At 37.9% G+C, this 22713-nt stretch overlaps 4 protein-coding genes and 1 long non-coding RNA gene across 5 annotated transcripts; 3 read left to right on the top strand and 2 right to left on the bottom strand.

The window, feature by feature from the left end:
* Positions 1 to 1145: 1145 nt before the first annotated feature.
* Positions 1146 to 4117, top strand: LOC149405910 (3,9-dihydroxypterocarpan 6A-monooxygenase-like). Its single transcript, XM_089605709.1, has 3 exons — positions 1146 to 1613; positions 2003 to 2441; positions 3283 to 4117. The coding sequence occupies exons 1-3, from the start codon at positions 1162 to 1164 to the stop codon at positions 3913 to 3915; spliced, it is 1524 nt and encodes a 507-aa protein (XP_089461835.1). The 5' UTR covers positions 1146 to 1161; the 3' UTR covers positions 3916 to 4117.
* An 830-nt stretch (positions 4118 to 4947) lies between these two features.
* Positions 4948 to 7552, top strand: LOC149405909 (cytochrome P450 93A3-like). The gene is made up of 3 exons (XM_089607901.1): positions 4948 to 5399; positions 5884 to 6346; positions 6788 to 7552. The coding sequence occupies exons 1-3, from the start codon at positions 4948 to 4950 to the stop codon at positions 7424 to 7426; spliced, it is 1554 nt and encodes a 517-aa protein (XP_089464027.1). The 3' UTR covers positions 7427 to 7552.
* Positions 7553 to 8064: 512 nt separating this feature from the next.
* LOC149405908 (uncharacterized) lies at positions 8065 to 10169 on the bottom strand. The gene is made up of 4 exons (XR_016295441.1): positions 9953 to 10169; positions 9714 to 9771; positions 9513 to 9583; positions 8065 to 8515 (listed from the first exon to the last, which is right to left on the bottom strand). It is a non-coding gene; the product is annotated as an uncharacterized LOC149405908 (long non-coding RNA).
* A 2367-nt stretch (positions 10170 to 12536) lies between these two features.
* LOC149405907 (UPF0481 protein At3g47200-like) lies at positions 12537 to 14785 on the bottom strand. The gene is made up of 3 exons (XM_089607900.1): positions 14617 to 14785; positions 14375 to 14431; positions 12537 to 14169 (listed from the first exon to the last, which is right to left on the bottom strand). The coding sequence occupies exons 1-3, from the start codon at positions 14692 to 14694 to the stop codon at positions 12793 to 12795; spliced, it is 1512 nt and encodes a 503-aa protein (XP_089464026.1). The 5' UTR covers positions 14695 to 14785; the 3' UTR covers positions 12537 to 12792.
* Positions 14786 to 17301: 2516 nt separating this feature from the next.
* LOC149405906 (putative transferase At4g12130, mitochondrial) lies at positions 17302 to 19592 on the top strand. The gene is made up of 5 exons (XM_089607899.1): positions 17302 to 17313; positions 17436 to 17502; positions 18859 to 18957; positions 19059 to 19217; positions 19339 to 19592. The coding sequence occupies exons 1-5, from the start codon at positions 17302 to 17304 to the stop codon at positions 19590 to 19592; spliced, it is 591 nt and encodes a 196-aa protein (XP_089464025.1).
* Positions 19593 to 22713: the final 3121 nt, after the last annotated feature.

Here is a 22713-nt window from a genome sequence, read left to right as displayed (position 1 = left end):
AATCCATAACCGTCAAGAACTCGCTACACCATAGCCCTATGGAGGCTTAGTTCATGGTGATACAAAGAACAAAGCAAACATAAATCAAGAACAATGAAACCAACATAATCTTCATAAATAAATGGAGTTCAAGAGATAGAGGAAGAGGATAAAACTATGGTGGTGGTGGCTGGACGAATTCCGGCGAGATGGCACTCCGACCTCCTTCTTCTCCAAAGCAAAACCAAGAAACTCTAAGAAGACATGAAGAGAAAAGAAACTTACTCTCTCTCAAAGATGAGAGATGATCTTCAAACCCTAGCATTTGTGTTTTTAAGGCTGAATGGGGTTATTTTCGGAGCCATCTGGACCTTTCATTTTGATCCAATGGCCAAAATTCGCTCAGAAACGCAACATTGGAAAAAGCTGATTTTTGGACCGCGCGGCGCGCCCTTTTGTCTGCGCGGCGCGCAGACCATTTTTTCGGCTTCGCGCGGTCCGCGCGTACGACTCTGGAGGCGAAAACGGCGAAATTTTCGTCCGCGCGCCGCGCGCTTCCCTGTTCGCTGCACACCGTTTTTTAAACGGTCGTAACTCCTAGCTCCGATGTCCGATTTCTGCAAATAAACATGCGTTGGAAAGCTACGAGGGAGCTCTATCCAATTCTGGAAGTGGATAATCCAGAATCATCATTTAAAAATCCCAAAATCCTGCCGAAGAGGACGTCGTTCCTTGTTTCGCTCCAAGTTGTCCAAATGTGTATAAATCTCCTTGAAATTGTTCGGAATCGTCACATGATGCGCTAATAACCTCCTCAAGACCCAATTGACCTTTTAAACCTGAAAATCACTCACAAACATACAAAAGCTATCAAAAACACTTGAGGACTCGTTAGTTTTTAGTCTGGGAAATAGGAGTTTTACGCGTAATAAACGCACCTATCAGTAGTATACATTTGAATAGTATTAGATTTTGATTGATGTCACAAAGTCATCCTCAAGTTAAGTAATGCAGATCTAAATTTGAATAGTCCTAGATTTTGATCCATCTTATGTCCAACTCATCAAATTATCAAATGTAACACGGACTTTAAACCATACCAAATGTAGTACAATTCTCCTATAAATACAGTCCAATATTACATACTTTTGAAAACAAATGATGAAAAGCAAAACTATTACAATGTGGTCTATCCCTAATTACATTCTCAACCAAGCTGACTTCCTCAGCCTCGGACTCGTCGTCCTCGCCCTCTTGTGGGCCATCAAGAAGCGCTCCAACAGGCTCCCTCCGGGCCCGCTTGGGCTCCCTCTGGTGGGGTACCTCCCGTTTTTGGGGCCCGACCTACACCGAGAGTTTGCGAGCATGTCAGAGCGTTATGGCCCAATATTCAAGTTTTGGCTCGGAAACAAGTTATGCATCGTTATAACGTCCCCAGAGATAGTGAAAGAGGTGCTTAGAGATCAAGATATAGTGTTCGCCAATCGTGACCTTACCGTCGCTGCAAAAATTTTGTCGTATGACGCGAACGACATCGCATTCTCACCCTACGGCCCGGTTTGGAAGAAGCTTAGGAAGATCTTCGTCCGAGAGATGCTCAACAACTCAATCCTCGATAATCTCTCCAATCTTAGGTACATATAGAATATATATATATATATAATACTATTTGAAAATAAAATTTTATTATGCCCGCATATATGGAGATATACAGGGACGAAGCCGAAAATGTGAATTAGAGAGGGCTAATATGCAAAAGAAAAAAAGAAGTCTAAGAGAGCTAATTTATACTACATAAGTTTCTTAACTGAGCTATATTTTCTTAGCTCAATTATTTTCTTAATTGTTAAATAGTTGAATTACAATATTAATATAGGTGAATTTAATAGATTACATGTCTAGCCCTCCCAATTAAGTTTATGTGATAATCTAAAAACGTACCATGTCATGTTTATCAATGATATTCAACAAGGTATATTGATTCAAGTCATTTCTCCAAATTATTATCGGGATAAAATTACAGGCAAGAAGAGGTTAAAAAATCGATAAAAGACATATACGAGCGAGTGGGTGAGGAGGTGGACATGGGAAACATGGCGTTCATGACGGCCATGAACGCCGTGTTGAGCATGTCTTGCGGGGCTTCGATAAAAGATGGGCGCGAAAGTGCGGGTCTCAAGGAGTCCGCAGCCGAGATCATGAGGCTCATGGGAAAGCCCAACGTGTCTGACATATTCCCGGCTATAGCGAGGTTCGATCTTCAAGGGATCGAGAGGGACACGAGGAAGGCGAACCGGGTCTTTGAGGATATGATTGACTCTATTATAAAAAACAGGAAGGAGTGTATGGAATCGAGTAAGGATACGAGGAAGGATTTTTTGCAGTGCTTGTTGGAATTTAGTCGGCAACAAGATGAAGGTTCCGCTCCAATCTCTGACCAAGAACTCAAAGCCATTATCTACGTACGTATACATGCCAAGTATTCGAGTATTATGTTACTTGTCTCTCTAATTATTTTATGACACATCATCGTCATCGAGGTTTTTAACTTTATTTAAAAAAAAATTATTTACAAACAATCACATGTCATAATTTAATTAGAGATTCATAAAGAGCTAATGAGACATGATAAGAAGATAAAGGATTTGGATTCACATCCAATGTATAAGAGAGAACCTAATTTTACCATGTAATAAAATGTTATTTTTTCATTTTTTATTTTATTTTATTTGTCTAATAGTATATTTTGTTATTTATCGAATAAAATTTAAAATGATCGTTATGAATTCTAATATATTGAGCTCATTAATTGAGTACTTAAGCCACCCAAATATGAAGATTTACTAAACAGTCAATCTTTGTAAATTTTAAGTAAATATAAGATATTTTATACATTTTATTAATTTTTGGTCACCCTCGATTGTAATTATTAGTTCCGCCCCTGCTTGGAGTCTCATGGTTATTTACAATTATTAATCAATATTTACAATAATCAATGTCGCTTTAACTTTGTTAATAAAATTTCGTGACTATTTACTTAAAATTTACCAAAAGCTGACTATATAGAAAAAATTGAGTTTTGATATGAATATATATCTATACATTTTTTTTGAGCACGTGATTTGTGGGCCGTAAGTTTAATTTGTTGTCTCTCATATATTTTAAGTGTGTTACACCATAATTATTATTAATTTCGTAATTTAGTTAGAATATGAGACATAACATGGCGAAAAAAAGGATTTGGATATTCACATGCAAAGCATGCAAGAGAACCCCTAATCTTACTAATATATACATGTGTAGGACACGGTTTTGGCAGCGACAGACACGACATCAACAACGGTCGAATGGTTAATGGCGGAGCTTCTGAACTGTCCAAAGACAATGAGAAAAGTGTACGAAGAACTTACACAAGTGGTTGGGCTTAACGGCTTCGTCGAAGAGTCTCACTTGTCGAAACTCACATACATCGACGCAGTGATCAAAGAGACGTTTCGTCTTCACCCACCAGCGCCTCTTCTAATACCGCGATCCCCCAGCGAATCCACCACGATTTCCGGCTTCAACGTCCCTCGAGGCACCAAGATCTTCATCAACGTTTGGGCTATCCAGAGAGACCCCAAGAACTGGGAAAACCCTCTCGAGTTCAGGCCCGAGAGGTTTTTGTCCGGCGACGGTGTCGACGTTCATTTCAACTCCGGCAACAACTTCAAGTATATTCCGTTTGGATCCGGACGGAGAATCTGCGCGGGATTGCCTCTCGCGGAGAGACTTGTGATTCACGTTTTGGCTTCTTTCTTGCACATGTTTGATTGGAAACTTCCCGAGGGTTCTAAGCTCGATTTGGCCGATGAGTTTGGGATTGTGCTTAAGAAACGTGACACCCTAATCGCAATTCCCACTCCTAGACTCTCCGATCCCAAACTTTACACGTAAACATATACATGTCCGTGTTGTTTTAATCTATATATAAAAAAAACTTTATTAGTTCATTAGAACTATAAAATAAATTGATTTCTCGTATCGCTTTGTAACGTATGAATGCATATCATAGTACTGTATTCCTGTGTAATAAACGCCTCTGATTATGTTCTCGAGGTCTGTATCGTTATATAAATAAGAATTATTTTCTTTTGTTTATTATTGTCGCTTATGAGCTCTAGAAAAGCTAGTAGTTTAACTATGCGTTGCATGGGTTGTTAAAGAATTTTATTGTGTTCTTTTAGAAAATTGTGTTTTTTTACCTGTAAATGAGCAGTATAACGTACAAATATGAAAATAAATCAAATATGTAGTATTAATTGATACAATAAAAAAAATGGCTTGTATTCTAACTCAAAAGCCTCTGTAAAAATTAAAAGGGTAAAAAACAAGATTTCGTTTCCTTGATTGGCAATCCACATTTATTTGAAGGTTAATTTAAAAAAAAAAAAAAAAAAACAGAAATGTATTTTACATACCCGAATGAAATTTAGGAGTTATCTTATATTTTTACAGCATTTAATAATATATTTAGCGGAAAACTTTCACTCTTTGTTGTTTCCCCACCCACCCAGAGTTTCCTTCTCCTCCGTCAGCGCTGGAGACTCCGACTATCACAAAGAAGAGTTTCTCCGGCAAAGATCAACAGTCCTTGGAGAAAGAGTGTACACGTGTTAAAGTTTTATTGGTGAACTGAGGATCACATCGAAAAGACTCGTAACCCAATTGTCAAAGCTCATCTAGTACTACACTTGTAACCCATGCAAAAATCCATTCCGGACCTGTAATTAATACACATAGAAAATGACACTCTTTTTTTTTGTTTGACCATATCTCCTATTAATTGGCAAGTCAAAGACCCAATTAACTCCATGTGGACTCTCTAGACAAGCAAAAACTTTTGACCATATCGTCTATAAATAAAAAAAGAAAAAAAAATCCTTTACCCACTCACTCACTTGTCTCTAACACTATACACAAACGAACATGTCGCTCAACACAACGTGGGTGGAAAACGCCGACGTCATCGTCCTCGTCATCGCCGTCGCCGCCGCCATATTTTTGGCGGCGAAGAGGCGGGCCCACAAGCTTCCGCCGGGCCCGCGGGGGCTTCCGGTGATCGGGTACTTGCCGTTCCTGGGTCCGGACCTGCACCGGGAATTCATGGGCCTCGCGGAGCGGTTCGGGCCGATAGTGAAGTTCTGGCTGGGGAACAAGCTGTGCGTTGTCATCACTTCGCCGGAGATCGCCAGAGAGGTGCTTCGGGATCAGGACACGCTCTTCGCCAACCGCGACACCACCGTCGCCGGAACAATCTCGTCGTACGGAGGGAGTGACGTGGCGTTCGCGCCGTACGGACCCACGTGGAAGAAGCTCAGGAAGATCTTCGTCAGAGAGGTGCTCAACACTTCCGTCCTCGACCGTCTCTTCAATCTCAGGTAACTACTAATCTCTCTCTCTCTCTATATATAACTTTTAAAAATAAGTTTTATAAAATATGCATAATTATTATTTTTTCACTGTATTTTTAATTGTTGATTATGTATGTATACGGTACCTCTTATATTGTTGTCAAATTGCACTGCAGATATGTAGTAGTCATTGGTCGATAACAATCCTTGTTCTTCTTGTATTTTATTTACGTTATATGAAAAATGATCATAATTCTATTCCAATCTAATACATCTGTATCTTTTTTATTTTTTATTATTATTTTATATTATAAATTAGTAAATAAGTCTAGTGTTGTTATATTGAAAAATATATTTAATCAAGTCTAAAATATATTTCATAAAGTGTGAGTTCTAATTCCTTTTCTCTTCATTTTCTTTAGCATACAAAAGTACCAATGTAATGACTAAATAAATAAACTGAAATATTTTGAATTATTATGATATGTTACAACTGATATGAACACTTCAGGCATGAAGAGGTAAGGAAGTCAATAAAAAAAATATACCGACACGCCGGAGAAGCGGTGGACATGGGAAGCATAACGTTTCTAACGGCCATCAACGCGGTGCTAAGCATGTCTTGCGGAGAATCGATCAGCGGCGAAAACGCGGTGATCGACGCCGCGGACTTCAAGAACTCGGCGGCGGAGCTGATGAGGCTTTTGGCGAAGCCGAACGTGTCGGACGTGTTTCCGTCGCTCGCGCGGTTCGACCTGCAAGGGATCGCAAGGGACACTCGGAAGGTGAACGGCATTTTCGAGGACATGTTTAGGTCGGCGATTCAGGCGAGGAAGGACAAGATGAAGATGAAGGAAAAAGGCGGCGATGATACGATGAGAAAGGACTTTCTTCAGTATCTTTTGGAGCTCAATGAACAAGGAGAGGACAGCTCGATTACCATCAGCGACATAGAACTCCAAGCCTTGATCACCGTTCGTACTCGCAAACCCTAATTTTTTCTTACATTTCTTCTTCTTCTTCTAAGATTTTTTTCTTGTTAAGTATCATAGAGTCCGATTCATCTCGAAACAAAATTGACGATTATCTTGCATATTTCCTTCGGTTTTTTCGATTAAGACCTTGGTGTTCGACCGAATTTAACTATCTCAACTAAATGCTCTCCCTGAAATTTTGAAAAATTTAACTCCTAACTCTAAAATTTTGTCAATTTTTTGGCTTAAAAATTTGTCTCTCCAAATTTCTAACTTCGTCACAAAGTGCATGTTCTTTGCATACTAGTCCTCTTAAGGTTTTTTTTTTTTTAATTTTTCCGTAGTAGCTCCATCTAAAATCTCTAAAGTCGCGTCACGAATGACCTCGTATATGTATCGTTATATGCGATGTCACTAACAAATCTTCGTGTATATATATAGGACGCGGTGTTGGGTGCGACGGACACGACTGCGACAACGACCGAATGGTTGATGGCAGAGCTTCTCAACTCTCCGGAGGTGATGAAGAAAGCGTGCGAAGAACTAACGCGAGTGGTCGGTTTGGACAACGCCGTGGAAGAGCGCCACTTGTCGAAGCTCACGTACTTGAACGCGGTCATCAAAGAGTCGCTTCGGCTACATCCCGTGGTTCCGTTCCTCTTGCCTCGATTCCCGAGCGAGTCCACCAAAATCGCCGGCTACGACGTCCCTCGAGGGGCAAGGACGTTCATCAACGTCTGGGCTATCCAGAGAGACCCGAAGATCTGGGAAAACCCGCTCGAGTTCAGGCCCGAGAGGTTTTTGTCCGAGGACGGAGCGAACGTGCATAGTTTCAACCCTTCCAACAGCAAATATGTCTATTTTCCTTTCGGGGCGGGTAGGAGAATCTGCCCCGGGATTCCTTTGGCCGAGACGCTGGTGATTCACATTTTGGCTTCTTTTTTGCACATGTTTGATTGGAAAGTGCCAGAAGGTTCTAAGCTCGATATGAGCGATAAGTTCGGGATTGTGGTTAAGAAACGCGACACCCTGATCGCCGTTCCTACTCCGAGACTTTCTAACGCCAAGCTCTACGCGTGAAGACGATCAGAATCACATCACTATTGCCTTTCCCTATTGTCGTTTTTCATTCACTATTGTCGTTTTTTCGTTCAACTTCTTGTGTTTTTAATTAATCCGAATGATATAATACAAATAAAATGATTTTTGATTGATAATTTCTCACAACACCACATATTTAGTTAAGAATTTTAGTTATTTCAGCACATGTGCTCTTTTAAGTGTTTTGGAAAATTTCAACTTAAAACCAAATTTTGTTATAGATCATCGTAATAGTTAATTAGCATTCTGTAATCACTACAACAAAAACTGGCAACAGCCGCGACAAAAGTCGTGGCTGTTTCTATCAAAGTCGTGGCTGTTGGTACTTCAGCCGCGACAACAGCCACGACAAAAGTCGTGGCTGTTGCTCCGTTGCTGTTGACCAACAGCCACGACTTGTCGTGGCTAAAATCAGCCGCGACAAAACAGCCGCGACTAGTCGTGGCTGTTGTCGCGGCTGATTTCGACCACATAATTTTGCCGGGAAACCTTTTCCCCTCCAATTATTCCCGCCAAATTTTTTCCCGTCATGTTTTCCAGCCATTTCTCACCATTTTTTCTCGCCCTTTTTTTGAGTAATTTTTCCCGCCAATTTTTAAATGTTTCAAATGTAAAATAATTACACAAATAAAATCTTATTAACCAAAATAATATATTTCATTCATGTGATGAATTCATGATTATACTTATAAAATATCTCATACTAATAAACTAAAATACAATACTAAAATAAAATAACGCTCGCAACGCTACTAAACCAAAATATAACATACTGCTCGACATCGTCCCGAACTTGCTCGCCGGGTCGTCCCCGCTGTCGTCTCCGTAGTGGCACGCCATCCGAAACCCTCTCATGAGACACCGCACCGAAGACAGCCTCGCCTCCGCTCGCACCGATTCGGCCCACGCGTCCACCATTTCGGCGGTGATTGTCCGCCCCGAAGGCTTCTCGTCTTTCTTCTCCTCCGTGGCCTCTTCAGTGTCGATAGTCTCCTTGACTTCATTGCTATCATCGGCTTCTTCTTTTTCTTCCTCTACCACCTCTTCGGCGTCGGTATCCATATCTTCCTATATTTACACATGTACATCATAGTGGTTTGAAGAGACTTGTCATGAAACCTGTTAAGAGTGAACAACAATTTGCAGACAACTATGGACCTTCCTATATATTTATGGTAACAAGAGACTTGTAATGAAACCTGTTAAGAGTGATCAACAATTCGCATACAAATATGGACCTTCCTACAGATACATACATGTTACAATGCTATCAAGAGACTTGTCATGAAACCTGTTAAGAGTGATAAACAATTTTCCTATACAAGTTTAAATATTAAAAATTATAACAATTTTCAATTTATACAATTACTAAACACAATTTCAATTTGTAACATGTTTTAATCCTAATAATTCTAACAATTTTCAGTTCTTTCAAAGACTAAACACATTTTCAATTTGTTCCAAGTTTAAATCCTAAGAATTCTAACAAGTTTAAGTTTTTAAAAATTTTAATTTGTGAGTTCATAAGTTAAACATACAACTCGCTATAAAATTTTAACAAGTTTAAGTTCATAATCTCCTCTTGTAATACTAAGGTTAAGTCATACAAGTTCACAGACACTATTTATTTGCTACAATCCAGAGTTTTATGCAAATTCTTTTTCCTATTTCCTAATCAGCAAGTGAATGATAGCATCAACATGAATTACAATTTTGAGACATAGATTATGCAGTCTTTATTCGCTAATCACAGATGCAAAATCATGAATATTTGGCATTCAATTTCATCAAATACACGTAAGACATATTAAACAGAACAAGAGAAATTAAAGAGAAAAGTAACTTGAGTTTTATAAAACCGAAAACAAAAGGTGTGCAATCAACTTATATCAAAATACTTTTTCCTATTTCCTAATCAGCAAGTCATTCCAGTCACGCACACACATTCACAAACAAAACACCATCACACAGATTCATACACACACATATACATATCAGTCACACAAAACTTCATTTTAATCATCCAATTGAAAATAACCGTGGTATGTAACATTATTTCTCTTACCTTCTCCGCTTGGTTCAACCTCAAGTTCGCCTCATCTCTCTACTGTTCTCTTAGTATTTCGCCAAATAACTCTGCGCACAATAAAAATACCCAAATCTGATCAAACCCACAAAACCATCTTCTGAACATTATGTAATATGAAATGTAATAGCAGTATAGCACAATGGAAGACCACAATTCAGAGAGCTACAGAATTCTTACTTCTATGAAAACCTTGGAATATTTTGAAGGCCACTCGTCACCATCTTTTACAGCAAACCTGTAACCAATTCCGTTGATTATAAAGAAGACATCAAAACCATAGAGAATCACAAGTTCACGAGATAACCAAGTCCAACATTCCAGAATATTATCATTCAAACATATAAAGTTTTTACATCACCAAATTAAGCTATTTCGGCGATGCAAAGAGGTCACAATACAGAGCCAAACAAGCTTACCTTTTGTACTCGAGGTCACAATACAGAGGTCAATTTCACGCCAGAAATCAAATCAGAAGAATCGCGTACTCGTGAATCCGAGCGCGGCCGTCCGAGCGATGAGTGGTTCGAGCGCGGCGGTCCGAGCGACGAGTGGTTCGAGCGCGGCGGTCCAAGTGACGAGTGAGGCGACAGAAGAATCAAAACAGAAACGAGTGAGGCGACGAGTGGTCCGAGCTCGGCGCGCGGCGGTCTGAGCACGGCGGTCCGAGCGACTGGTCCGAGCGCGGAGTCCTTCGATTTGGGGTTAGGGTTTCTGATTTCGGGTCTATAAAATTCTAGGGCTTCGATTTGGATTTGGATTTGGGTGTCACGGTCTGGTCATGGTCATGGTCGGGGATTTGGATTTGGGGGTCTATTTGGAACGGCGGAGCTGAGTGCTCGTTTTGGTTGTGAGGTTGGGTCTAATGGCGGAGCCAAGCTTTTCTACAGGGGTTCAATCAAGGGTGAGCTGCGATTTTTAGAGTTAAAAAGATGTTTGTTTTTCAGAGGAGAAATAAAGGAGAAGAAGAGTTCGAGGGTGAGCTTTTTTTTTTCCTGAGGGTATATTCTTATTTCTAACAAAAATATATAAGACAAAGTTGAGTAAAATAAATCAAAACCTACTAATAGCCACGACTTGTCGTGGCTATTGTCGTGGCTGTAAAAAAATCTCAAAAATTGAGCGCGAGAATCAAGCCCGCTCCAATGAAAATTTGAAACTAGTAACAGCCACGACTTGTCGTGGCTGTTGTCGTGGCAGTTGATTATTTAGCCACTAAAATTGTCGTGGCTAATCTATAATCTCAAATAATGAGCGCGAGAATAATCCCGCTCTACTGAATAGATGAAAATAGAAACAGCCACGACAAGTCGTGGCTGTTTCATCTAATGTCGCGGCTATTTAGCCACGACTTGTCGTGGCTATTCCCGAGAATAAAATTTGTGGCTGTTGCCACTGTTTGTTGTAGTGAATGTAGCAGTACTATAAATTAAAAGACGTCCATATACAAAAATCAGTGCTTTGATTCTCAGAGATCTTTTAACAAACGTCGTTCAAAGTTGTTGGATAACTAAATATACGACTAACTAAACTGTAGCATAACAAATTTAAAGTTCTATATAAACATTTCAGTTTTTGGGAATAAATCAAAGTGCACGTTTCCTTCTAATTAACGGTTAAAGGTGATTGTATTGTAGTATTGCAAACGAAATGATCCAATACCGTCTAAAAAATTTAAATGGAAAAAAGAAAGAAATAATATAAATAATTTGTAATAAATAAGCTGACGTGTATAGACTTGTACGTGTATTATATATCAGCCAATGGCTGAAATTTATGAAAGAAGAGCTTACACAAGTGGTCGGGCTTAACGGCGTTGTCGAAGAGTCTCACTTGTCGAAACTCACATACATCGATGCAGTGATCAAAGAGACGTTTCGGCTAATACCGCGATTCCCGAACGAATCGACCACCTTTACGCCTAAACATATAGGTCTATGTTTAAAGACTTTATTAGTTCATTAGAACGTCCAATAAATTGACATCACATGTTGTCATTGTAACGTATCAATACATATCAATAAACTCCTCTGATTATGTTCATGAGGTCTCTATAATGATATAAATAAGAATTTTTGTTTCTTTGTTTAATGTTGTCGTTTATGAGCTCTAGAAAAGGTTGTCGTTTTTGCGTTGATGTACTATCAAATATTGCATGGGTTGTTGCCGAATTTGGTTGTATTCTTCTAGTAAATTATGCTTTTTAGCTACAAGTGATTAGTATGGCGTAGAAAAGTGAAAACAAATCAAATATTTAATATTAATAAATACAATAATAAAAAATTAACTTGAATTTCAAATCAAAACGTTGTGTAAAAATTAATTTATATATACATATATGCAATACTATTTGAAAATAAAAGCACCATGTCATATTTATCCCGAGAAATTTCCAAGCAAGAGGAAGTTCAAAAATCGATAAAAGAGATATACAGACAAGTGGGCTCGGAGATGGACATGGCGTTCCTAACGGCCATGAACGTGGTGTTGAGCATGTCTTGTGGGGCTTCGATCAAAGGCGGCCACGAGAGCGTGGGTCTCAAGGAGTCCGAAGCCGAAGTGGTGAGGCTTGTTTTATTTACGCTTACTTACAAGTGTATATTTACAAAAAATACTCATAAAATCAAGAAATTTTTGAACTTATTTATGGGTATTTTTGTAAATATACGCTTGTAAATAAGCGTAAATAAAATGCGGTCTCTATTTACCTAAGATTTACGAAATATTGGCTATTTTGCAAAAACAAACGTTTAAATTAACTATATACCTAATGAACCCAATTTTATAAACTACGCATTTATTTGTACATACAACACCCCAACGTTATCCAACCATGTTAAAAAAAAACCATGTTTAAAAAAATACCAAGTTCTATAACAAACCATGTTTCAAAAAAAAAAAAAGTTCTAAAACAAATCCCTACGTAATGAGCACAACAAGAATATTTATCTGTCTATTAAACGTAACATTACCTTTTTTTCAAAATAAAACGAAACACAATAATTACATATATGATAATATGATTCTCGGGGATTAGATTACATCATAGTACTTCAAACCACATAAATCAAACCGCTTATTTTTTTTTCAAGCTTACTTAATCTCGACCACAAAACATTTTTTTTTAATTTTAAAAAACAACCTTAGAATTTTTTTTTTTCCCGCGCGAGGATGAGAAACTGAAGCCAATTGAAAACACGCATACTAATAAAAAAATAAAACTCAACTCAACTCATGCAAGCCTTGCTGCTGGTCTTAATCACTTGCCATCTTTACGTGGAAACACAGTGCAATAAGCGGAGATTCCGCCGAAAAAGAGCACGAGCATGCCCCCTATCAAAGCCAACGCTTTCCACGGGCTGCTGCAGTAGTCTTTAGAAAATTCGGCACAGCATTTCGCCCTCTTGCTCTTGTAGTGCTTCTGTATCTGCTCTTGCACGTGCCTGTTCGCGCGAGTGGTGACCAATTTTGAGCCGATCTTGTTGATCAGTGTAGCCAATTCGTCGTCGCTGTCGAGGCGGTTGTCTATCACATGGGTGTCCCTTAGATCATGCACATCCTGCTTCGTGTCTACCAGCCAGTCCATCATGCTTAGGTATGAGCTTACCCTGAAATCCTTGCTCCCCTCAAAATCGTTCTTTTGGATCTCGTATGCCAACAAATTCAACAGCTTTGACTCCGTTGATTTGTCCACCATCAAGGGAGGCAGCCTTAGCGTTGCGCCGAAGAACCACCAGCTGGAGAAGGAAACTTTGTTGGAATCGCTGGGTTTGATCTTGATCCCCGCGAGTTTCAGATCCTGGACGTTCCGGAAGGATCTCGGACAGCGTGATGAGAAGCTGTTGCTTGTACGGCGACGAAGGAGAAGGCCAAGGATGTTCCAGAAGGTTAAGGGGATGTGCTCTTGCTCGTACGCACTATGGAGAACCTCAAGGAGGTGGATAGGTGGATTTTTGTACGGCCTATCCGGGAAGGAAGTTATCGCATTGTCTTTCATAAACACAAAGTAACGCATGAACGCTATGAAGCTTTGGTCTATGAGAATCTCCAGGAGCCGCAACGGAAGTTGATTCTCGAGAAGGAACATGTCCTTCTGGATAGAACTCTGGAGGTCAATGCTGATCTCAAAGTCCTTTAGCTTGCCCACGGCTGCGGCACACATGAACTGCAAAACAAAGCAAGCGTCAAGAAACAACAGAAGCAGCAGGTCTTCGTCAGAGAATGAATCGACCACGCTCTCTTCGTAGCAGCTCTTGATTTCTTTGAACTCGGCTTTGACTGCTTTGAATTTGAGTGCCAAATATTCCTTGGGTTCATCAATACTCTCCATGAATCTCGCTGCGAATTTGAACTTGAGGTCTCTCTTGACGAGCGTTTCGTTGCCAGAGTGGATGGGACCGATGGAGATCTCCCTCGGCGTGAAGTAATCTTTATCATCTTTGTGTAGATGAACCCTTATGTTGTTCGGAACCTTCTGGATCTTTACAAATACTTGTTGTCGTGTCGGTGTGCTTGATTTGACTGGCTCTGTACATTGTTTGACTGACTGTTGTTTCTCCAATTGTTTTAAAAAATCTCTCTCCTTTTCGGTGAACCCGCTCATCTCACCTTCATCTACTTCTTTGGTCATGATGTTCTAAACAAGAGGAAGAAAATGTAGAACGTGTATAAGCGTAGATTTATTGAAACAACTTGCTTTCTCATGTTTATACTTGTCCAAGTTTGCAACTCAAAACTTATATAGATGAAAAATCCTGACGAGCTTTGATGGAGATGAGAACAAACAAATAAACAAAACAGATAATTTTTTTTTTATAATAATAATATATCTTTGCACATACTCTTGATGGATCGTCTGATTCGGCTGTTGAATCGTGGACTTCTTCTCCAGTTATGATCTAAACAAGAGGAAGAAAACATACAACGTAGATTTATTGAGCAACTAATTGCTTTGTATTGTTCATACTTGTCAAGGTTTGCAAGTGAACACTAGTCTGATTTTGATGCATTTTGATGGAGATGATAATAAACAACCAAATAAATAATAATGATTATAATAATGTATATCTTTGCGCATACTCACTTGTTGTTTCTCCAAGTCACGTGGCAAGTCTGTTTCTGTTTCATCTCCGATCGCATTGTGGTCTTCTTCTTTGGTCATGATCTAAACAAGAGGAACAAAATGTACAACTTAATTGCTTTGTCTTGTTTTATACTTGTCCAAGTCTGCAACTGAAATACTTGTTTTTATATACATGAAATACCTGAGCTGAGTCTGAATTTTATGAGCTTTATTGGAGATGACAATATTATATAATAAAAAGTAGAAGCATTATAAAGTGCTCGATTATTTGTAATATATTTTGAAACGGGGTCACATGTATTCCAATAATAACATTTTCAAATCAATTACTAAAAATTGAGTATCATTTTTTTTATGATTACATGTTTAGCTCGCTCATCAATGATCAATGTAAGTTATACTTGATTTACAGTATTCATGCTAGTTAAAAATAATATAATAACAGTAGTAATAATAAGAAGCAATAGTAGAGTAGAGACAATGGGGCCAGCCATAAATGAAAGCGTTTAAGTACTGGCATTTATTGTCTACCACACAAGCATGTTTGAAAAGTCTATGATAAACAAGCAAGTTTCTTCCAAAAAAAAAAAAAAAAAAAAGTCACACTATTGAATAAATAATAGAAACGATTTGAAATCTTGACAAACAAACAAAAAGTTTGTTGGTCGTGCATTTAATATGCACCTGTATGCATGAATTTAGGAAGCATGAGAGTGTAGTTAGTGAACTAAAGAATAGGAAATGCAGTTATTAGTAAGATTAATTTTAGATTAGCTATATTCAGCTTATTTATAGGCTTCATTTGTAACATTTTTCATTATTCATTTCAGTTTGAATTAATATATCCCGGTATTTTTTTCTTCTGATTTGTTTCATCAAATATTTCTTATCCATATTTTACTTCTCCACTTGTTCGTGATAACTTGGTCTTTGTCTTTTGGCCGGTTTTGTGCTATTAATTTCGTTGTTGGGTCTAAGTCTCTTAGCAACTTTCGTTATCTAATATTTCTGTCCCAAAAATTTCGTTATCTAATATTTAATCATTAAGCCTTTTTCTTCTTCGTTCATTAATGTCTAAACAAGGGAAAGAAAATGTAAAATCTGTTATACTTGACCAATTTTGCAAGTAAAAACTTGGGTGATAAAAAAGGCAGAACAGTCTTAATTAGAGAAGAAAGCTATATATGAAAGCATTAATTACAAGTAGGTAGCTGTGACATTGATGAAGGGATTTATAGTGAACAACCAATCCTAACAATACTGGGACAGCTGTACAAATATCACAAATAGCCATAAAAAAAACGTGCTCAAACAACTCACACTATTGAAATTAAATCAGAAAACATAATCCCTATTGTAATAATTTTTTTGAGTTGATTTCAAATATGCGTTTGGTACAATTTTTTTTTTCCTTAAAAAAATTGATTCAAATAGATCTAAACGAACTTAGCTCTAGCTCCCACCCGCTGTCTTTTCTCTCCTAACCTTATATTCATCGCACAACAATACCCACCACTGAGGAACAAAACTCCGCCGAAGAAAAGAACAATCAGACGGAGAAAAAAAACAACATAACAGAAACTCTGTGAACGATGACAATTTTGATTACTTGATTATATGACAAATTCGTGCGTTTCATTAGATATATAGCCAATTCAAACGTTGACTTTTGCAAAATAGTACACATTTTGTAAATATTAGGTAAATAACCATTGTTCTGTATATAGTGTATTTACCATTCTATCCTTAAACACATATATTTACCGTGTAAAGAATGTACGCTTATTTAATATATTTCATTGTTTCTTGTGTTAATAGTTTCCAGGACGTTGACAAAAACAAAGAAACAATGGGATACTCAACATATATTACATATTTTTCTATTGACGTCGAATATAAATATTTGTAAATATCTCTTAATATATATATATATATATATATATATATCTATATCTATTAAAAGAGGGACATTCATGGAAGTTAAAAAAATTTCTAATAAGCCACGTCATACATCTGGTTATTTACATAATATTTAGAAAACGTGGGCTATTTTGCTCAGATCATGCACGTCCTGCTCGGTGTCTACTAGCGAGTCCATCAGGTACATGTATGAGCTTACCCTGGAATCGCAGTTGTGGTTGTCGGGGCACATCTCGTATGCCAACAAATTTAACATCTTTGACTCCGTTGATTTGTCCACAATCAACGTCGGCAGCGTCAGCGTTGCACTGAAGAACCACCATCTGGAGAACGAAACATCATAGAAATCAACGTTGGGCTTGATCTTGATCCCCGCAAGTTTCAAATCCTGGACATTCCGGAAGGATCTCGGACGGTCCGAGCTGTTGGACTGCTTATTGTACGGAGTCAAAGACTTCATTCGGAGAACGTCAAGGAGGTGGATAGGTAAGTGAACACTGTTGAGAATATGTTCTACTTTAGACTCACCCGTCAGCGTCGGGGTTATCGCGTTGGCGTTCATAAACTTAGAAAGACACCGCAACAATCTTGATCGTTGGTCGCTGCATTTTATGATTTTTTTTTTTAGCAAAATAGTCAATTTAAACGTTTGAGCTTAGCAAAATAACCAACGTTTCGTAAATTTTAGATAAATAGCCACAACATTTTGTATACCAGCATATATTTACAAAAATACCTAATAAGTTCAAAAATTTCTGGGTATTCATGGGTATTTTTGTAGATATACGCTTGTAAATAAAATGCAATGACCATTTATTTAAGATTTACGAAACGTTGAATATTTTGTAAAAGCAAACGTTTAAGTTAGCTGTATACCTAATGGACCCTTTTATGATTAGGTCGAGGAGGCACCACGGAAGTTGATTCTCGAGAAGGAACAAGTCGTGATTGATCTATGCATTTATGGTATACAACTAATCACAAATAGTCACACATAAAAAACGTTTTTTACTTTTGGTGGTCTCAGGCCAAAGGCATTTATATAGCGAACCACCAATCCTGACAAATAGGACAGATCTCATTAACAGATAGTCTTACCACACAAACATGCTTGAAAAGTCTACGAGATAAACAAACAAGTCACACTATATATTGATTAAATAATAAAAACGAGTTGAAATCTTGACAAACAAACAAAAACATTGTTGGTCGTGCTATAAATCAACTTACACAGTCAATTTGAAATCTGCAATTAGTCTTTCACAAACGAAGTCACACACGACTCGTCGTTTAACTAACCTATGCAAAAAAAAAACGACACAAAACAGAACACGCTAATTAGAAACGACATCAACGCACTCTCACGATCTGAGAGTAGTAGCGTGAGTCTCAAGCTAACACCAAATGATAACTCTAAGCAACTTTATAATTTAGCCTGAGCCTGGATTTCGTATTTGTGCCTAGTTCATAATTAGTCCCGTCGTTGGGTCTAAGTCTCTTGGTCAAGGTCGGCCCAAACTCACTCAAATTCATTAGAGGTCCTAGACAAAATAAATAATAATTTAGGTCTCTTCGGTAATACTAAAAAATTTAAATATTTAAAATTTTTATATAAAATTGTGGGGTACGCCCTAGGATATAAAAATTCATTAGGGCCTTAGCAACTTTCTTTCTGCTCTGTCGCAAAAGTCTCATTATCTAATTTAATCATAAAGCCTTTTTCTTCTTCGCTCATAAATTTATGTCTAAGCAAGAGAAAGAAAATGTTATACTTGACCAAGTTTTGCTAGTGAAAACTTGGGTGAAAAAAGAGGTAGAAATAGTAATAGAGAAAAAAAGCTATATATGAACGCATTAACTACTGCTGTGGTATTGATGAAGAGATTCATTTATAATGAACAACCAATCCAACTATAAAAAATCTCCAACAGCTGAACAAAAATCTCAAATAGCTACACTTATAAAAAAACGGGCTTGAGTAATCTCCAACAAAACAAACAACTCACATTAATATTGATTAAATCAGAAGTCATAATCTCTGTATTATGTTGTAATATTGTCGACAATCATGAATAAATGAAATGTAGAGATATTCTGAGTAGAATGAAGAAGAAAGCAACTTTGGCAATTATTACAAATGACGAAACGAAATAAAAGCTTAATAAAAGACTAAGATATCAGTTTTAGTGTATGAATACGTGGATGTGGCTATTTTTTTTTTTTTACCAAACTTTGTTTATATAACAATTTCAAAGTGTAAATATGGCTATATACCTAATGGGCTGTTTTTTTTTTTTTTTTTTTTTTTTTTTTTTTTTGCAGCTCCTTTGGTGGAAGCCGACAAAGAGACGGAAGAGGAAAACTACGTGCTTTGGAGGGTCGAAAAAGGCGTCTCCGAAGGTTCAATTGAGATCTCTAAAGGTGAAATCTATTTTATTTTTTTTTATTTTTGTTTTCAAAGTGAATATGTAGATTGGTAAATGTATGTCTAGGAAAGTGAAGTATAAACTCGTAATGTTTAGGTGAGGCAGTTCCTCATGAGTACAATTTGGTTGGTTTAAATGCGATAAGCTTTGACAAAGGGTGTTATGTCGGCCAAGAGCTCGTGGCTCGGACCCACCACCACGGCGTTATTCGAAAGCGATTGGTTCCATTAAGATTTCTTAATCACACCGGTGAAAGTAAGAAAAAAAAGCCATTTTTTTGGGGTCAATTTTCTGATTCACTATGGGATCTTCACTCTTGTTTTTGCTTGACTCACATATATATTTTTTTAATCCAATTTGTTATGGGTTATATCAGAAATGGTGCAAAAAGTGTGTCCCTGGTCGGAAATTGTGGACCCCGAATCGGGCAAGAAAGTCGGGAATGTGACGACGGCGATTGGGTCTCGAGGGCTCGGAATCGTGAAGCTCGAAGAGGCATTGAAGAGCTCGGGGTCGTCTTTGGGGATAAAAGGTCAAGAAGATGTGAAAGTTGAGGCTTCAAAGCCAGATTGGTGGTCCAACGAGTGGTCTCAAAACTATCACCAACACTGCTCTTGCTTGAAGGAATAAAGTTTTGGACCTTTTTAATTTTTTTTTAATTAGGTGGTGGTCTCAGCAGCCTGCTGAGATTGAATCAGAAAAAAGAAGTGAAATTTGCCAAGAATAGGACTAAATTAAGGGTGATTTCCAATTTCCTATTTTTTTTTTTTAAATTTACCAAACTAGGAGTGCTCTATAATTCTCTAAATGTGCTAATACTATTATACCCTTTAAGTTTTAATTTTTTTCATCTCCCTCTCCCCATCTCCCTCTCTCGTCCATTCCCCATTTAAAGCATTGGCCGTTCCCTGTTTCTTTTTTTTTTTTTTTTCATTTGCTTTGCTTTGCTTTGTTTCGGTCATTTCCCTCTCTCTCTCTCCATTCCCTCTTTCTCTCCCACGTCTACCCTAACCGTCCCACTTCTTTCCCTCCAACATTAGTAACCGTCCCACGCCCCTCCTAAATCGCTAGCCAGAACGTGCTAAGGGCGATACCCAAAAACCCATTTGCCTAAAACGCTACCCAGAACCTATACCCAAAAACCTCTTTTTCATCGCAACATCGCAACCCATATTATCGCTAGCCAGAACGTGCTAAGGGCGATACCCAAAAACCCATTTGCCTAAAACGCTACCCAGAACCTATACCCAAAAACCCCTTTTTCATCGCAACATCGCCCCTTTTTCATCGCAACATCGCAACCGAAATGTCTTCGTCGGGGAAGACCGATACCAAGAACCCAAATTCATCACTCCGTCGTTCAAGTCGATCGTCCCCCAACAAGACACAACCTTTACCAAAGAAGGGCGGGAATGTGTCAGGGAAATTGTCGTTGTCTAAGAAGAGGAAATCTGCCCCATCGCCGAAGAAATCACTTGCCAAACGACTGAAGCAGCGAAGTGAGAAAATCAGTGAAGATGTCGTTGAAATGGTAAGCAGATGTTTGCATTACATGACAGAGATTTAGTTACAAAGGTGTAACTAAGTGTCGAAAGATTTCAGATTGTAGTTGCATGTTTTATATATAATGTCAAGTATTAGTTAGTTACCAAAGTAGTAGTGACGAAGATGTAACTAAATCTGGAAAGAATGGTTTGCTGTAGTTACATTTTACAGGCTTTAGTGACAAGTCTTAGTCTAATCACACCCTTGTTTAGTGACACTTATGTCTGTAGTTACATTCTTTAAGAAGTTGAAAATAAATTACTGCTTCAGTTCAGTTTATTTCAGATTGTAGTTGCAGGTTTAATATTTATTGTCAAGTATTAGTTAGTTACCAAAATACTAGTGACGAAGATGTAACTAAATCTGGATAGTGTGGTTTGCTGTAGTTACATTTTACAGGCTTTAGCGAGACGTGTAGTTACAGTGACGAATTTAGTGGCAAGTCTTAGTCTAATCACACCCTTGTTTAGTGACACTTATGTCTGTAGTTACAGAAGTTGAAAATAAATTACTGCTTCAGTTCAGTTTATTTCAGATTGTAGTTGCATGTTTAATATTTATTGTCCGCTATTAGTTAGTTACCAAAATACTAGTGACGAAGATGTAACTAAATCTGGATAGTGTGGTTTGCTGTAGTTACATTTTACAGGCTTTAGTGAGACGTGTAGTTACAGTGACGAAGTTAGTGACAAGTCTTAGTCTAATCAAACCCTTGTTTAGTGACACTTATGTCTGTAGTTACATTCTTTAAGAAGTTCAAAATAAATTACTGCTTCAGTTCAGTTTATTTCAGATTGTAGTTGCATGTTTAATATTTATTGTCAAGTATTAGTTAGTTACCAAAATACTAGTGACGAAGATCAAACTAAATCTGGATAGTGTGGTTTGCTGTAGTTACATTTTACAGGCTTTAGTGACACGTGTAGTTACAGTGACGAATTTAGTGACAAGTCTTAGTCTAATCACACCCTTGTTTAGTGACACTTATGTCTGTAGTTACAGAAGTTGAAAATAAAATACTGCTTCAGTTCAGTTTATTTAAGATTGTAGTTGCATGTTTAATATTATTGTCAAGTATTTGTTAGTTACCAAAATAGTAGTGACGAAGATGTAACTAAATCTGGATAGAGTGGTTTGCTGTAGTTACATTTTACAGGTTTTAGTGAGACTTGTAGTTACATTTTACAGGATTTAGTGACAAGTCTTAGTCTAATCAAACCCTTGTTTAGTGACACTTATGTCTGTAGTTACATTCTTGAAGAAGTTGAAAATAAATTACTGCTTCAGTTCAGTTTATTTCAGATTGTTGTTGAGTTTAATATTTATTGTCATTCAGTAGTTAGTTACCAAAGTAGTAGTGAGAAAGATGTAAGTAGTGACAATTTCTGGATTGTGGATAAGTTGTTTTAAGAAGTTGGAAAGGAAAAAATAAAAATTTGCTTCAGTTTCAGAAATTGTAGTGACAAGTTGTAGTTATATCACATCCCTGTTTTAGTTACATTTATGTCAGTAGTTACATGGTTGAATTAGTCGAAAAAAAATTATTGCTTCAGTTTTGTGTTTCATGATGAATTGTAACTAAATCGTCTGATCTTTTGATTTGTGTTCAGTCATGGCGACGTTATGTCAGTGAGGACCAGATGGGCGAATACAACTTCAACTTCCACGGGAATGTGGATAACTTTGCCGAGAACTGTGCAATGACACAGAATCAAATAGATTTGTTCAAGGAATCTTGTTTTGGACGCTTTCTGTCCTTGCCAACAATCACCCGGTCTTCAAAACTAATTAGCAATCTGATGTTGAGAACCGGGTACTACGAAGGACAACCCCAATCGGCGGACAAGCTACTTATCGAGCTTGGCGGAACTCCTAGGGAGTTCACGAAGCAGCATTACGCAGATATAATGGGGTTGAAGTTGGCCGAGGATTACAACTTCAAGGAGATGGATTACACTGACGTAATTGAAAAAGGCCTCTTCGACGAGACTTTCCAAAAAGGGGCACTTGCCTCTAGAGGAAATATCTCCGCTTTCATTGAGCCGAGCAAGGAATGGAGCGACGTAAAGCGGACTCGCTTCCTACTTCTCCATTTCTTATACAACGTGCTTCTCTCTGGCCAACCGGTCAGTCCATTGCCGACTTCCTCATACATAAAGATGGTAGATGATCCCGACGCATTCAACAACTTTCCGTGGGGCAACGT

The sequence above is a fragment of the Urtica dioica genome, chromosome 2 (assembly GCF_054948205.1).
Source record: "Urtica dioica subsp. dioica isolate 48M chromosome 2, U.dioica_male_clone48M_v1_H2, whole genome shotgun sequence".
Classification (NCBI taxonomy): Eukaryota; Viridiplantae; Streptophyta; class Magnoliopsida; order Rosales; family Urticaceae; genus Urtica; species Urtica dioica.
The sequence above is the reverse complement of the archived record's forward strand: the minus strand, read 5'-3'. Positions and strand labels throughout refer to the sequence as shown.

Bases quoted from the DNA above. Each gene is read 5' to 3' on its own strand.
- LOC149405906 (XM_089607899.1), top strand. The intron at 17,503-18,858 runs GTATACAACTAA...TTTTTTTTGCAG, and splicing joins GATTGATCTATGCATTTATG to CTCCTTTGGTGGAAGCCGAC. The intron at 19,218-19,338 runs GTAAGAAAAAAA...GGGTTATATCAG, and splicing joins TCTTAATCACACCGGTGAAA to AAATGGTGCAAAAAGTGTGT.
- LOC149405909 (XM_089607901.1), top strand. From the start codon at position 4,948: ATGTCGCTCAACACAACGTGGGTGGAAAACGCCGACGTCATCGTCCTC. The intron at 5,400-5,883 runs GTAACTACTAAT...TGAACACTTCAG, and splicing joins GACCGTCTCTTCAATCTCAG to GCATGAAGAGGTAAGGAAGT. The intron at 6,347-6,787 runs GTTCGTACTCGC...GTATATATATAG, and splicing joins AACTCCAAGCCTTGATCACC to GACGCGGTGTTGGGTGCGAC.
- LOC149405907 (XM_089607900.1), bottom strand. From the start codon at position 14,694: ATGACCAAAGAAGAAGACCACAATGCGATCGGAGATGAAACAGAAACA. The intron at 14,432-14,616 runs GTGAGTATGCGC...CCTCTTGTTTAG, and splicing joins GTGACTTGGAGAAACAACAA to ATCATAACTGGAGAAGAAGT. The intron at 14,170-14,374 runs GTATGTGCAAAG...CCTCTTGTTTAG, and splicing joins AATCAGACGATCCATCAAGA to AACATCATGACCAAAGAAGT.
- LOC149405910 (XM_089605709.1), top strand. From the start codon at position 1,162: ATGTGGTCTATCCCTAATTACATTCTCAACCAAGCTGACTTCCTCAGC. The intron at 1,614-2,002 runs GTACATATAGAA...ATAAAATTACAG, and splicing joins GATAATCTCTCCAATCTTAG to GCAAGAAGAGGTTAAAAAAT. The intron at 2,442-3,282 runs GTACGTATACAT...ATACATGTGTAG, and splicing joins AACTCAAAGCCATTATCTAC to GACACGGTTTTGGCAGCGAC.